We start from the raw sequence: 15301 nt of genomic DNA on the forward strand, positions 1-15301 counted from the left end.
TAATAAGAAGATGGGACTTGGAAAAGATTCTGATATTGAGAAAGATTGAAAGCAAATAAAAGAAAAAGAGGGCAGAGAGGATAAGATAGAAACATAGTGTCCTGTATACTTATTGTGTATCTAATTTATATTTTAATATATTTAACATCTACTGGTCATCCTGCCATCTAGGGGAGGGGGTGGGGGGGGTAAGAGATGAAAAATTGGAACAAGAGGTTTGGCAATTGTTAATGCTGTAAAGTTACCCATGTATATATCCTGTAAATAAAAGGCTATTAAATTTAAAAAAAAAAAAAAAAAGAAAGAAACATAGTGTCCTAGAAGCAAGGAATGAGAGCTTGGAGAGACTTTGAGAGGTAATGGAGTATAGAAGAGACTGGCATATTAAAGTGGCTCAAAAAGAGTCAGACACAACAACAGTTGTCAGCTTTCCAAATAAATTCTTGAAAGCAATTAAAAGAGGACAATGAGTTGACTAGTTCAGCTGGTTAACTAAGTGATGTATGAAAGCCCATGTTGCCCATTGGAATCCTTTCTTATTTTCAAGTGTACTTCCCAGGCTTGTTTCTTATTAGCCCACAGATCCAGCTTAATTGCTCAGAATTATCTTTCTCTACCTGAAAACATCATTATATTTTCCATTTTTCAGAACAACAGCTTAGTAATATCTGTTAGCAGATTGCCATATGAACTGTATTATTATGCCATTTCATTGGTAGTATATTTATAAATGGTGTATCATTAATGATATGTTATTGACTATATCAAAATGACCAGAAATGAATTTTTTATAGCTGGAAGACAAATGAAAGTTGCTGTAGAGTTCTCATCTCTTCCCATTTTTATTGCTGAAACAGTAACAAAAAGATAACACATCTGAATTAGAAATAATTTACATAACTTAATTAGAAATAATATGTAATAGCAGATGTTGATTAATTCACTCAATCACCATATTCCACTTAAAATCATTAATAAAATATTCTATCTGATACCTTTATCAGATAAAGGTATACTATGGCACTAAATCATTTTTGTTCTGTCACACCCTATGGTAATAAAAGACCAAACTACGTCAGATTCTAATGTTCTAGTGTAGGGGTCTTCAAACTACGGCCCGCAGGTCAGATGAGGCAGCTGAGGATGTTTATCCCCCTCATCCAGGGCTATGAAGTTTCTTTCTTTAAAGGCCTACAAAACAAAGTTTTTGTTTTTACTATAGTCCAGTCCTCCAATAGTCTGAGGGACAGTGAACTGGCACCCTATTTAAAAAGTTTGAGGACCCCTGTTTCTAGCAGGTAAGAGAGAACAGTTCTCTGAGAAGGAATCACTTGAGGGAAGAGGAGAGTGGTTATTTTCCCTGGACCTATATGTCCAGGGAAATATATATATATATATATATATATATATATATATATATATTCCCCTCAGATTTAGGGTATGTTTTTTACCAGTTGTTCTTATTAGACTACAATAAATGCTCATTTCTCTAAGCTAATTAAATCTGGCTGAATAATAATTTATAGGGAAAGCATACCGCTAGGGACTCCTGAAGTATAGTATTACAAAGTCACATCATTGTAGTAGTTACCCTTTAGAGATCCAACCTACCAGTGCAAATACTCCTAAGAGGGCAAAATATGCAATTTAGCATAATAGCCCCCACACATAGAAGTATCTGAAAATTGAAACTAGAAGAAAGAGAGAAGAATTCTCTTGAATGAAAAAAAGAAGACCCAGTGTACAGTAGAAACCATTTAAACCAACTTATTTACTGAATGTCAGCAAAAATCAGATTGAAAATTGTCCTCTGTCAACTTTCTCCTTCCTCTGTGCTGGACCACAAGCTTACTCTGCATAGACAGATGGAGGAGATGACATCATAGAAAAATGTTTCATAAATCAAGATTCATTGTCCAGGGATTGCCAACTGTCACCCTTAGTAAATAAAAATAATGTCCCTGTCTCATTTTCACTGTTTCCTCTCTTTCTCTCCCCTCTCTTTCCCTTTCTTGTCACTCTTATTGCTACTTTCTTCTAAAAAATCAGATGTCCCTCATTTTACAGAGGGGCAAGTTGCAGATCTCTATTTTAGGTTAGTAACTCTTGGGCTTAGCATGGCAAGAATGCAGTTTCTATGATTACTTGGTAAGGAGGGGAGGAAAGAAAAAGAGTTGAGAAAAAGGATTTTTCCTGTAATTATGTTGGAGGATTGAGGATGTGGAAGGTTGTTGCAAATAGTGTATTGATTAATATTATTAAATTGCTTTTCCCCCTTCCTTTTAAAATCTTTGTTAGAGTGATGGGGAGGTAAGGGATATATACTAGAAACAACTGTGATGTAAACAACAAAAACTCTATAAAAATGAGAATTTTTTTAAAAAGAAAAACACAGAAAACAATCCATCAGATGATGATGATTTTTTTTTTAAATAGTGGTATACACATTTCTTTCAGAATCCAAAACATGACCTCTTTTGGTCATCAGAAAGTTTTATATCATGCTTGTGGACTTCTTTTTTAATCTAACTGAATAAAGCTTGCTTAAAGGTCAATAGAATGCATGTGTTCAGTCTAGTTTATTACAGCTAATTTTGTCAGAAAGATGTGTCCCACATATTCTACTGTCTAAAAAATTTTGCAAGTAGAAGAAATGAGCAAGAAAAATTAGAAAGGAAATATATTATAAATAAACTTTATAAAGAACAAATAACATAGTCATAGTGCACCACATTCACTTTTGACAAATCCAAAAACAAGAAGTCTCAAGGCCTCAAAGTTCATTGAAGATGTTTTTTATAAAAAAAAAAAAAAAAAAAAAAAAAAAACAACCAGAATATAATTCTACCTCAAAACCACTGTTTTGTAGCTTGAATGCAAAGCAAATGACAATCCAGTCATCTGTGTGATGGACTCAGGGCTTAAATAGGTACACACACAGACATGTGTATACACACACACACACACACACACACACATACAATATCTTCCAATAACAATATTCACTAGTTGCAGGTGAGGAAGCAGAATTGCAAATTATTTGAAAGTTAAGTGAAGGATAAGGTCAGCATTATCTTTGTTAAACTCTTAAGGCAATCTAACAGTCCACTTTACCTTTTGTCCCTAGAACCAAGAAATTGGCTCTGTCTCTTGCAAAATCCTTTGTATCTGGTAAAGTCTGGATACCAAAGACCACCAGGAACCACAGGAATTGTTCTATGTGCTTTGTAATTCTAGCTCAACCAAGCTAAAAAGACCATACAAATGAGTATTTGTGCTTCTTCTGCCTATTTATTTCATTTCAACAACCATGAAAATCTGACAGTGGAATATATTCCCTTTCATTGGTCATCATGGTAACTGCTGGTTTCTATTGCAAAAATTCAGGGTAAAGAAATGACAAGTCAAAAGTATTAGTTGACATTCAGTACTATGTTGTATACAGTTCTATTGAGTCTACCAACAATCCTTAGTAAAAATTTTTTAAAACCCTAGAAAATAATATTTCCATATCTTGGAGACAAGCCAGGTATTAATTTTTAAAGTTAATTAAAACATTGGGATGTTTTTAATGATTTTATTGGCTTATCAGCTTACATTCCTTTCCAGAAAATAAACTCCTTTTTCAAATTTTTAAAAATAAATTTTAATTTCTTAGCTGTAGTGCCCAAAAGGAGCACCATATCTGTGGAAGAGGCTGGCTGACTGGCAGGGCTGTTGTACCAATATTATACTGAGGGATAAAGTTGTACTGGATGACCATTCTCAGCTCAAAAATTCTAGGATCTTTGACTACAGACAGTTTTGCACTAGATGTCAGCCTTTGTGATATTTTTAGATTGTATAATCAATAGTATGTGTCCCTGTGGTTTGCCTTTGACAAGGCCCATTGATTAACTCTCAAGAGGTTTCTTATCAATCCAATTGATTCCAATCAATCCAATTGGAAATGTTTATCCAATTGATAGACATATCAATCCATATGTCTGTGAAGCATAGAAAAACCAAAATGATGTTTTGCATAATATTCTAGTCAATAGATATAGCTTGGTAAGCTCTATGACAGAAAATAAAGAACCTGTCAGACCTTCCATGGCATTTATGTTATCCCATATCAAAGGGAAAGAGAATCATGTTAGACTGCAAGCTCCCTGGTTCCCACCATCTATGGAAAGTTACTGACCCCATAGCACTTGCTTTCTTTACAGGAGCTCACAACGGGCTATCATTGCCCTTAGAAGAATGGCTCTCTCTGGCCGCCTTTCTCCTTCTGCTCTGCTATCATTGAAAGCCTTCTTTATTCTTTCTGTCAAGGCTCTCTTCCTGATGCAGCCTTAATGAGCTCAACAAAGACTGGATGTTCTGAAACAGAAAATACTGCTTCAGTTTCATCATCGTCTCCCATGGTGGCCTCTGCGAGCCTTCCTCTGTGGAGTCTGATCAGTAAGGCTGCTGTAGTTCTGACACCTTTTTAGAAGTTTGAGAACCACCTTTACTCTGATTTTCTTTGAGACCTGTGTTGGAATCTTTACAAACTGTTAAGCCATTAGAGTTGATAGAGACAATAATTATGAAGAGAAAAACACCAACAGACCTGTTGGACATTCCAGATTTTGTGCTGATTCATTCAATATCTGTGTTTAACTAGCATTTTACTAAAGAATTCAAAACTCAAAAAGACAGATTCCATAATATGTTAGGCAAAATTCAAAATAATAGCTATTGTGGTGTGTGAAGTGGGATAGGAAGGCTTGTCTTTATTGGATTCCACTAAACTAAGTATGATATTTGGAATATATGATATTCCTAATAGAATATATGGTATTCCTAGTAGAATGGTAGTCCAGTGTGAAACTGTGACCATCGTCGGAGTTAGCTCTATCAGAATCAGCACTGTCACAAAATAGTTTGTGCCATAGACAAAACCTTCACACATTTGTAGCATTCACCATTTGCTAATTTTTGAAATAATCCCTAGGCAAAGTAATAAATTGAGTGATTTTCAGGATGTGTAAGTAAGTGGATCCTTGAACTGGGTTGGGGGATTAATGGGACAAAGGGAAGAGACTCTTTGAACAAGCTTCTTGGGACTAAGGATTGATTTTTGCTTGTTTGTTTTTTAATTAGTTAGTTTTGGGGACTGGGTCTCTCTCTCTCTGGCCCATTGGAAGTGCAGTGACCCACTTTATGGCCAGATCCCGCTGCTGATGTGACAGAACTGTAAAGAATGCTCTGTGTCTGAAGTAAGCCTGGCTTTCTTCTCCTCCGGCAGCCTGCTGACCCCCTTCATCCAGGGGTTCACCCTCTTGGGGCTAGATTTAGGGCAGGCATCTATTTGCTTGAGCCTTACTGCAGCTTAGAATCCCCCGAACTCAAGAGCCTCATTCTTGCCACTAGCAGCAGTTCCAGGTGTGGGCTGCCACAGCTGGAAGACTATTTCATTTTTGACATTGGATCCCAAACAGGACAATGTCTTGCTTATGACGGGACTAGTTTAAACGAGGTAGCCTGAACCAGGAAAACCCAGTGGTGTAATATTTTCTTAAGGATGAGACTTTTGTTGTTGTTGCAAGGCAATTGGTGTTAAGTGATGTGTTACTGTTACACAGCTAATCATTGTTAAGCGGTCTGAAGTCACTTTTGAACGCAGGTCTCCTAACTTCAGGACTAGCACTCTATTCACCAGGCCACCCAGCTGGCCCTTAAATTAAGGATGAGTTTTCACTGGCGGGGTAAGTGTACGCAGCGTGGCTTAAAGACAGTAACATGGACCTGGATGGTTGCTTTGTTTCTGCCATTAACTCACTGAATGATCTTAGGAGAGACATAACATTTCTGGCATTCAATTTCCTCATTTAAAAAGAGTTTGGCTAGATGTTTTCTAAGATCCCTTCCAGTTCTAACATTCTATGATTTTTATCATGATATGCAGAGACAATTTTTACATAGCTCTAAAATGCATTTACTTCTTTGGAGAAATATGATATATATTTTAAAATATGAAATATGTTGTTTATGGCAATAGCACCAAGTATTTAGTTCAGGTAAAGACTATATGCCTGTCATTCAGAGCATTCCTAAGTTTCAATCTCTGACATCTCCGGGTTGGGCAGGGAAAAGCTCCTTGTCTAGCATCCTGGAAATTAGGGACAGTGAGTTTCTGGGATACTGATTAGAGAATTGGAGGTTGGGGTGGATAAAATATAACTTTCTGCTATGGATTCTATGTAAGTGTGAGTTATTTTTTCATATTTCTTACAAATTTAGCAGTGACAACATGGGTGACTTCAAGTTCCCACTGAGCAGGCAGGGTGTGGGGAAATAAGGAAGCCTGGCAGTTAAGGCATGACTTTCTTGTTTGTCTATTTCCTCTCTTAGAGAAGGGCTGACCTGTGGAAGAGGGAGTAGTCTTATACTCTGTTGTTCCAAAGAGAAAAACAATGGGTGGAAGTTATAGGCCCAAGAGGTTTTGGACACAGATAAGGAAAAACTTTTAAGCAATTAGAATTTTTCCAGCAATGGAATGACTCCGAGGTGTTTAGAGTCACAGGAGCATAGATTGAAATCAGAAGGACCTTCAGAAGTCATCTTGTAAAATTTCCTTATTTTATAGATGACAGAGCTGAGGTCCAGAAAAGGCATTTTGTCCTTTGTCACATAGAACCAGGATTCGACTCCTGGTCTTTTGACTTCAAATCCAACAATTTCTACTGCTCCAGGAGATCACTTCTATGATGTGATACACCACGTGGGTCATTAGAGTAGAGACAAAATCTAGTAAGAATGCAGTCCTTGCCTTCAATTATAATCAGTAGACAAATTGCTAAATTTAAATTTTAAGAGATAATTTAGGTCAACACTCCTATATTACAGATAAGGGAACAAGACCAGAAAAGTTCTGTGAATTGCTCAAGATTACACAGGTAGTGACAGAATCAAAGTTCAAATTCAGGTTCTTTGTCTCTAAATCTAGCATTTTTTCTATGGCATTATACCTTATTATAGAAGACATGCTTGTGATTGATTGGAACCTGAACTAAATGAACTTGAAAGTTCAATTTAACTCTTAGGACAATGAAACCAAGGTCAATCAAGTCATCATGCCTGGATAGGGAGCTGAGTATAGCCAGAAAAGATAATAAATTGGGCAGATGAATGATGGTGATGATACTCAATGATGATGATGATTATCATCATCATTATCATCATCATCATCACCATTTATAGAATATTTTAAAGTTTATGAATTATTACTGGAAATATCCACTAATAAGGAGGCCTAGTCAGAATTAAGAATAAGTAATTTTAGTATAGTATAGGGAAGTAGGAGATTTGATTAAGGTCAAAAAGTTCAAGATTTCTTAAATGGTACATATGAGATCATGATAATTCATTACTCTGAAAGCTCAAGTAACCCCTACTTGTAGCTGATTTTGGGGTGAGTTACTGTATTGACATTCATCGATTAGTATGTGGACATGTTCTGGGGTTTTCAGACTAAAAAATATTGAAGCCATACTGGTAAAACTTAGCTCAAGAGGAGTTGGAAACTTTTAGTCTTAATATTAGAGACCAGGGATCTCACCAGTGAATAAAAATGAAGTTAGGAACTTTGGCTGAATTCTTTTGGACAATTGTTGCCAGAACCTTAAAGGAGAGAGCAGTAAGCCTGGGTTCTAGGTCTTGGGGAAGGGAACCATATTTTTTAGGAGAGGGGAGTATTTTCTTCCCTTTTCCTTGGTGTTGGCCCCTGGGATCAGCTCAACTAAACTCTTTTTTTCCTTTCTTTTTATATATATATTTCATTTCTTCCTCCATTTTGATTTTAATTCAACAAACATTTATTAATCATTTTCTTTGTGTAGGGCACTGTTCTGATACTGGGGTTACAAGACAAAATATAGTAATAATAATTCATATTTATGGAGTGCTTTAAGGTATCCAAAGATCTTTATATAAATTATCTCATTTGATGAAATAAAAAACCTCAAAAGTTTTGAAGTTACTTCCAAAATCACAAGTTCCTTAAAAACTCTTATTTTTTTTTCTTGAAGAAAAAAACCTCCCTCTTTTCCTTCCCCCTTTTCTTCTCTCTCCCATGTACCTCATTATTCATCACTATCAAAGGAAGGAAGGCTCTTAATTTTTCTATAGCTTCTCTTAGGCAGGAAAATCAATCATCTTATCTGTGTATATTATGCACAGCTATACTTTGAATTCTGCCATCTGTCCCTAAACTGCCCTGTGGAATAGGAAGCTACTCCACAATGGTGTATGAAGTAAGCATTAGAACTGTTAACAGGAAACCTGATATGATCTGAAGACTTGGTGCACTATTTCTAAAAAAGGTTGCTCATCCCCAGTCAGAGACTCCTTCCTCTGCACTGGGTGGAAGAACTGTTCATTCAGAATATATGTTTCTTGGATATATTATTCCAAATATTCAGGACCAAGTACCTAAGTGAGGAGATTAGATCTTGTTTGTAAAAGCACATTATGTAGAATTCTTAGATCCTTCTGAACTTAGTTCAAATGCCTTCTCTTCCATCTTATTTCTCTTCACGGTTGTTAATATTCTCTCCCTCTTGAAATTACTATGTAATTTTATTACCTAAACTGTGTTATATGTTGGAACCCAGCCCCAACCCCTGGTCTCCCCCCCAGTAAATGATAAGCTCTTGGAGATCAAATTGTTTGATTTTTGTCTTCATTCCCCACATAGTAAGCATTTAATAAGCTCTTGTTAAATTGAATTGAACCCTTTCTGAAAGAGAAGGAATCAAATTATTTTTGATATCTAATCTAATCTAATCCTTGTCACCCAAACCATCCTTTTCTGGAGCTACCTCATAGTTAATAGAACATAATGCATTATCTTTTTTTTTTCAGGGCTTGCAAGTGTTCCTTGAAATTTCAATGGGAAATGAGAATAGCAGCTTTTCCACATTTCTTTTCAGTTTGCAGCTAAAAGAAACTTGCACTTATTCTCTTATTTTCATCATAGGGAACAAGTCTCAATGTTTTTTAAGGACGTTACATGGAAGAAAGAATAACAAATATTTGTGGTTGCCCCAGGAACTTGGTAGTGAGAGATATCACTGATTATGGTAAGGAGGAACAGTAATAAAGAAATGATTTGGTGAGGAAACAATTTGGTGAGCAAGCAACAGTGCACCAAGGAGGTCTTAAGAAAAGGCAGGATGTTGGAGAATAGGGTGATGGAGCAGAGCAGTACAAAAATGTTTTTCTCCCATTGTGTAACTTTTCCTGGTTTTGATTATGTATGCCCTGCTTTCCTGAGGGTGGAATCCATCTGGATTATTTTTACAAAGTAATTCTCATAAATCCATTTCTCAATAGGAAATTTCAGGACTTTAGGTCCATAAATAATTAAATCTTTACAAAATTGTGAGCCACAGGGATAAAAAAAAAACAAAACATTGAAACCAAGGATGCTTTTTGTTCCCTCAAAAATACAACAGGTAGAATCAACAAAATACAGAAGTGCTTGCTTTCAATGAGCATTTAGCATAAATGCTTGGTCCCCCATAGGTATAGAATTTTAAAATGTCTAATGATTGATCATGAAAAATAAATTGCTAACAAACAAATGTTGTCCACAGATTTCATTTGGCAGCTAGAAACCTTTAGACCCATCTGTTTTCTGGACTACCATCACCAATCCAGTCCAATCCAATCCATCTAGCATATGTTACATGTATATACTTTGTACAAAGTAAGCAATCAGTTAATCAACAAGCTGCATTAAATGCTATTGTGTGATAAGCACTATGAGGGAGAATATTAAGAAAAAGCAAAAAACAAAAATAAAAACAAAAACAAAAAACCCTGCCCTAAAGGAACTTAACATTCTAGTAGAGGGAAAAATATCATTTGTTACCTAAAAATTCTAACCCTGGATTATAGGAGTCTGTGAGCAGTGTATATAATTGTTGAATGGTAAAAAATGTTAACCAAGACAATATTTTTGTAATATAATATTACACTTATTTATAAATATAATATTTATAAAATAAAGAAGTTCAACCATATTAATGAGTTTGAATAGCACAATATATATGCTGAGGAATCACGACCTTTCAGAGGCAGCTATATGCTGCATATTATGCTGGACACAGAGGCAGACATAGCTTAGTTCAAATCTAGCCTAGATCCTTACTATGTGGCTCTGACCAAATTACTTCTCTATTTGCCTCAATTTCCTTATCTATAAAATGGGGATAATAATAACACCTTTCTTCTGGGCTTTTGTGAGGATTAAATGAGATGATGTTTTAAAGTCCTCTGCAAACCTAAAAGTGCTTTATAAATACTATCTATTAAATTTTCAACTTGAATCTGGAGTAAGGATTGTTAACCTGAAGTCCACAAACTCCCATACTTTTGTGGATAGATATCAGGGAGGGGATTTGTGAACTTGAATGAGAAAAAAATTAGAACTTTATTTTTCACTAATCTCTAACTGAAACTTAATGTCTCCTTCAATTATCATTTTTTAATATTCTGAAGAGTCCATAGGCTTCACCATAGTGCCAAAGGGGATCCATCACATTAAAAAAAGTTAGGAATCTTTGGTCCAAAGTAAGCCAATGGGTATAGAGTTTCCAAGCCAAAAGGATAGAAAAGAACTTAGAAAGGTGTATTTGTATGAAATATACTGGGGACAATGCGCCTATCAGAAAACCCAAGTAAGCAGACTAAGCCTTGCATTCAATATTTATGTTAGGCTGAAAAGATATACAGGAAGCAGGTACTGGACACATAGTATGTATATAGAGTATTTTGTAATGGGGGAAATGCTACAGGAGATCCACAGAAGGTAAGCCCAGTTGGGAGTTGAAGGTCAATAAATCATAAAACAAGAGAGAAATCACTCTCTTTCTGAGCTCAGTCAGGCAAAAGAATGGAAGGATGTTGTAGATAGATAGTAGGTATGATTAAAATGGGCTTCCAGAAGTCTAAAAGAATAAGTCTTGTTTAGATTCTTAGAAGAATGGCATTGGCCAATGACCATACATTGGCAGTATTTTTTTTAATACTAGCGCTTTTTGTTTTTTCAAAATACATGCAAAGATAGTTTTCAGTATTCATCCTTGCAAAACTTTGTGTTCCAAATTTTCTCTTTCTCTTCCCTTCACCCCACTCCCTTAAACAGCAAGTAATCCCATATAGGTTAAACATGTGAGATTCTTCTAAACATATTTCCACATTTATCATGTGGCTCAAGAAAAACATTCTTGAAAAAGATAAGAGATCAGCATCTGAGATGTCAGGGAGTGGGTACCAGTGACCCATAAAAAGAACTGATAGAAGCTGAGACACAAAGAAATTTGAGAAAGGGTTATCTGAAATACTCCCCAGAGGGACAAATGACCAGAGAGAATAGAACATGATAGCATAATTAAAAAAAAAAAGTAATATAAAGCAACATTAGTCCTAGAGTTTAATCTTAAAGAATTGCTTAGGGCAGTGAGAAGACATGCATTAGGTCTGACAGTTAGAGGCAATACTTGAACCTGGACCTCTGACTCCCAGACTCACTCTCTATCCATTATTCAAATGGTACAAAAATGGAGAAATCAAAAATATGTACATGGTTTACTTATTAAAGTATCACACACACATCTGGTCTAATACAATTTAAAAGTAATGCTTAATTAGGGAAATTACAAATTAATGAATTGAATTGGTCTTTAAATAGTTACTGGTTTGCTTTTTGTTTTTTCTTTTTACAAATGCAGTTATAAGGTGCTAGGCATTAAGAAATCTATGACCAGTTTACAAGAAGCCAGCAATAATTTGAACATAAGAAGCCACCAAGAAATCTCAGTGTAGGAAGAGACCTCAGAGGTCTTATAGGCCAGCTCAATAACTGAACAGAAATCCTCTCACAAATATTATAACAAAACAAGAAAAAAGTTATCATATTTCTGGACTCAGACAGAAGAAATTTATTAAATGCTCAGGATGTGCCAGGTCCTCTGCAATGTTAGTCAGAAGAGTCCTGAGTTTGAATTTTGACTCTGATACTCACTAACTTTATGAGTTCAGGACCTTCTTCTGAAAGTCAGTGTCCACATATATAAAATGGAGATAATAATATTCACAATAACTTCATAAGTTATTGTGAAAAAACTGCTTTGTAAGATTTTTAAAGGGCTAAACAAATACAAGTTATTATTCTGGAGTCAAAGATCTAGAATATACTCATTACTAGAAATGAAATGGGAGCAGGGACAGTGGGAGAAGACCATAAAATGAATGCAGTTCAACTTTTGCCAATCAAAACCCTGCAACTGCAATTCCACTAACAGCTAGATGGCAGAGTGGATAGAATGCCAGGCCAGAGACAGGAAGACCTAAGTTCAAATATGACCTCTATCACTTACTAACTGTGTGACCCTCAACAAATCACTTACCTCTCTTTGCCTCAGTTTCCTCATCAGTAAAATGAATTGTAGAACTAAATGGTAAACCTCTCCAGTATCTTTCCCAAGAAAACCTCAATTGGGTTTCTATAGAGTTGGACGTGACTAAAAATGATAACCTACTTTTCTATTCTTCTATCCATATTCAAATATCCATTCTATTTTGTATTCAAGTTCAATTTAAAAATAAATAAAAATAAAGTGAATGACATTTTAAATTATCTTCTGAGCCTTAATTGTGTGGAACCATTTATCAGGATTAAGCTTCTGAAATGTCTCATGGTATCCCTGTTGAAGCTTGGTTCTTTGCCTTGTATTTGAATCCTAGATCTTGATTCTTACCCATCCCCTTCTGGTCTGTGGGCACCGAGCATTGTCTCTTTTCTCAATATCTGGGGCAATCCTGTTCCATATGGTTTGGCTCAACATCTGAATACTGGCTCTAGCATTGCCCTTCGGTTGTATGCATGTGCTGGTTTCTTCTCTTTTCATGAACCAAAAGCATTTCTCATCCTTGTATTCATAATGACTATACAGTGTTTTATCTATTTTAAATATTTAATAAACATCTATTAAAGTGAATTAATCTGAGCTCTTGAGTGTCTAATGTTTAATGAGTATCATTGGAATCTGCCTCTTATAGGCACATGTGTTTTGTAAATGAATGGAGATAATGTGAAGGGACAAAATGTACCTAGGTGAAATGATGCTGAACAATAGCTGTACAGAACTAATACATGTTGATTAAACATCTCTCCCCAAACCTGTTACCCAGTTTTCTCACCTTTCTGCATGTCCAGAAGACTTTTACACCCTTCCAAAAGTACATGTTTCCTCTTCAACCTAGATGAGAATAAGGTTCCAACATTATCAGCTCTCCGCTGCCATCTGCTTCTTCTGTCCTAGTTCATCTTTTCATGCCCCCATTTTTACAATATATTGACCCCCTTTTACATTTTACTACCCAACTTTATTTTTTAGAATCACCCTATCATACACAACTCACCCTCAATCTTTCTTTGAAACTACCTTAGCAATGATGACAGTTTTAAGAATAGTGATAACATTTTCATATATATAATATCAGAATACTGATAGCATTTTCATAATATGCATATATATAATAAAAGTTTGACCTTAATGCATACTTATAATTAGGTTTTAATGTTTTCCTTATATTTCTTCTAGATCTTTTACATCAGATTTTCCATTGAGTTCTGGTCTTTTTGTCACAAATACATGAAAGTCTTTCAATTTGTCAAACATGCTTTTTTTTTTTTTTAATTCAGGATTACATTCAACTTTGCTGGGTAATTTATTCTTGGATGCAACTCCAGCTTTTTTGCTTTTCAAAATATAATGTTCTAAGACCTTCAATCTTTTAGAGTAGAAGTTGCTAAGTCTCATGAAATCCTGATTGAATTTCTGCAGTATTTAAATTGCTAAAATGTTTCTTGTTGCTTGCAATATTTTCTCCTTTGGCTGGAGTTTTTGTTTTTTGTTTTTTTCTATTTCTACTTTATTCTCTTGTTCTAGAACTGCAGGACAATTTTCTTTAATAATTTCGTGTAATATAGTATCCAGATTCTTTTTTGATCATAATTTTCAGATAGTTTAACAGTTCTTAATATTGTCTCTCTTCAATCTGTTCTCCAGATCAGTTGTTTTTCTGATGAAATGTTTTGGATTCTCTTATAGTTTTATCATTTCTTGGTATCTTACAACATCATTCTTGCCCAATTCTAGTTTTCAAGGAGTTATTTTCTTCTTAAGATTTTGGACTCGTTTTCCATTTGGTAAACTTTATTTTCATAATTTTCTTGGATTTCTTTTATTTTTCCCCCCTTGCTTTCTTTTTTTTTTGATTTTTCGATTCCTTAATGACTTTTTTTAAGGTTATGACATTTGGTGTTATTCTTAGAGTAGGAGTAGCTTTTTTTTTAAACTCACTATTCACCTCTGACTATGAGTCCAGATCTTCTTTTACACAAAAGTAGCTATTTATGGTCAGGTTCTTTTTCCTTTGGTTACTCATTTTTATTTTTATCATGATCAAGTTTTAATTCTGGGTTGTTTGGTCAGAACTAATAGACCTGGAAACAGTGAAGTTTCTTTAGTCTTCCCCCAATTCAGCCTGCTATTCCTTAGGTAAAAGTTTGCAAGGTGAAAATTTCTGAGGTGAAATTTCTTGGAATGACTGAGGTGAAAGTTGAGGTGAAGTTTTTTGAGGCTTATTCTGCTTTTTGATAGAGTCGCTCCAGAGTCTGCTATTTGTTGATTCAGTGGAAGGTCTACATTTCAATCAGGCCAAACCCTGGTCTGTGGAAGTCCTGTCTTCTGACATCCTCTTAAGTTGTTTTAGGAAGACAACTGCTTTACCTCCTTTATTTTTGCTGCTCTATGTTCATTTCACAATGATGCTTTGTTTGCAGAAGAATCTGGAGAGTCTGGGAATTTCTGACCTATTCTGCCATCTTTCTAGAATGCCCCATAATGGATTATTTTAGAGACAACAAGAATCAGAGAAAGAATCATAACAACTCTCCTAGCTACAAATGTGTAATCTATAAATTGGAAGGGATTTTAGAGGTAATGTTGCCCTACCCACATCTGACTAAGGACATATTATAAAGCAAATGTCTTAAGCATGTGACCCCTAACATCCAAGGGATTAAAATTGGGAAATATTAAACAAAAATAAACAAAATTATAATACAATATAAAGTTAACACCTAGGAAGAACTAACTAGTTCTTTACCCACGCAATATATAATATTAAATGTTTGAACTACCTCCAAATCATCAGAATATCTTGTTCATCATTTTAACTCCCAAAGTTTCTATTAGTTTGG

General features: G+C 35.1%; 1 protein-coding gene across 5 annotated transcripts in view; it reads left to right on the forward strand.

The window, feature by feature from the left end:
* The window catches only part of ENTPD1 (ectonucleoside triphosphate diphosphohydrolase 1), a 168446-nt gene that overhangs the window by 87333 nt on the left and 65812 nt on the right, over positions 1–15301 (forward strand). The window contains exon 1 of one of the 5 annotated variants that reach the window (XM_031956156.1): positions 8910–9107. The exons of the other annotated variants lie outside the window; for them this stretch is intronic. Coding sequence (XP_031812016.1) covers positions 9038–9107 — 70 coding nt within the window. The 5' untranslated portion in view covers positions 8910–9037. Of the gene's footprint in view, positions 1–8909; positions 9108–15301 lie in introns of those variants that run through there. 5 annotated transcript variants of the gene reach the window in all.

The sequence above is a fragment of the Sarcophilus harrisii genome, chromosome 2, assembly GCF_902635505.1.
Source record: "Sarcophilus harrisii chromosome 2, mSarHar1.11, whole genome shotgun sequence".
Taxonomy (NCBI): Eukaryota; Metazoa; Chordata; class Mammalia; order Dasyuromorphia; family Dasyuridae; genus Sarcophilus; species Sarcophilus harrisii.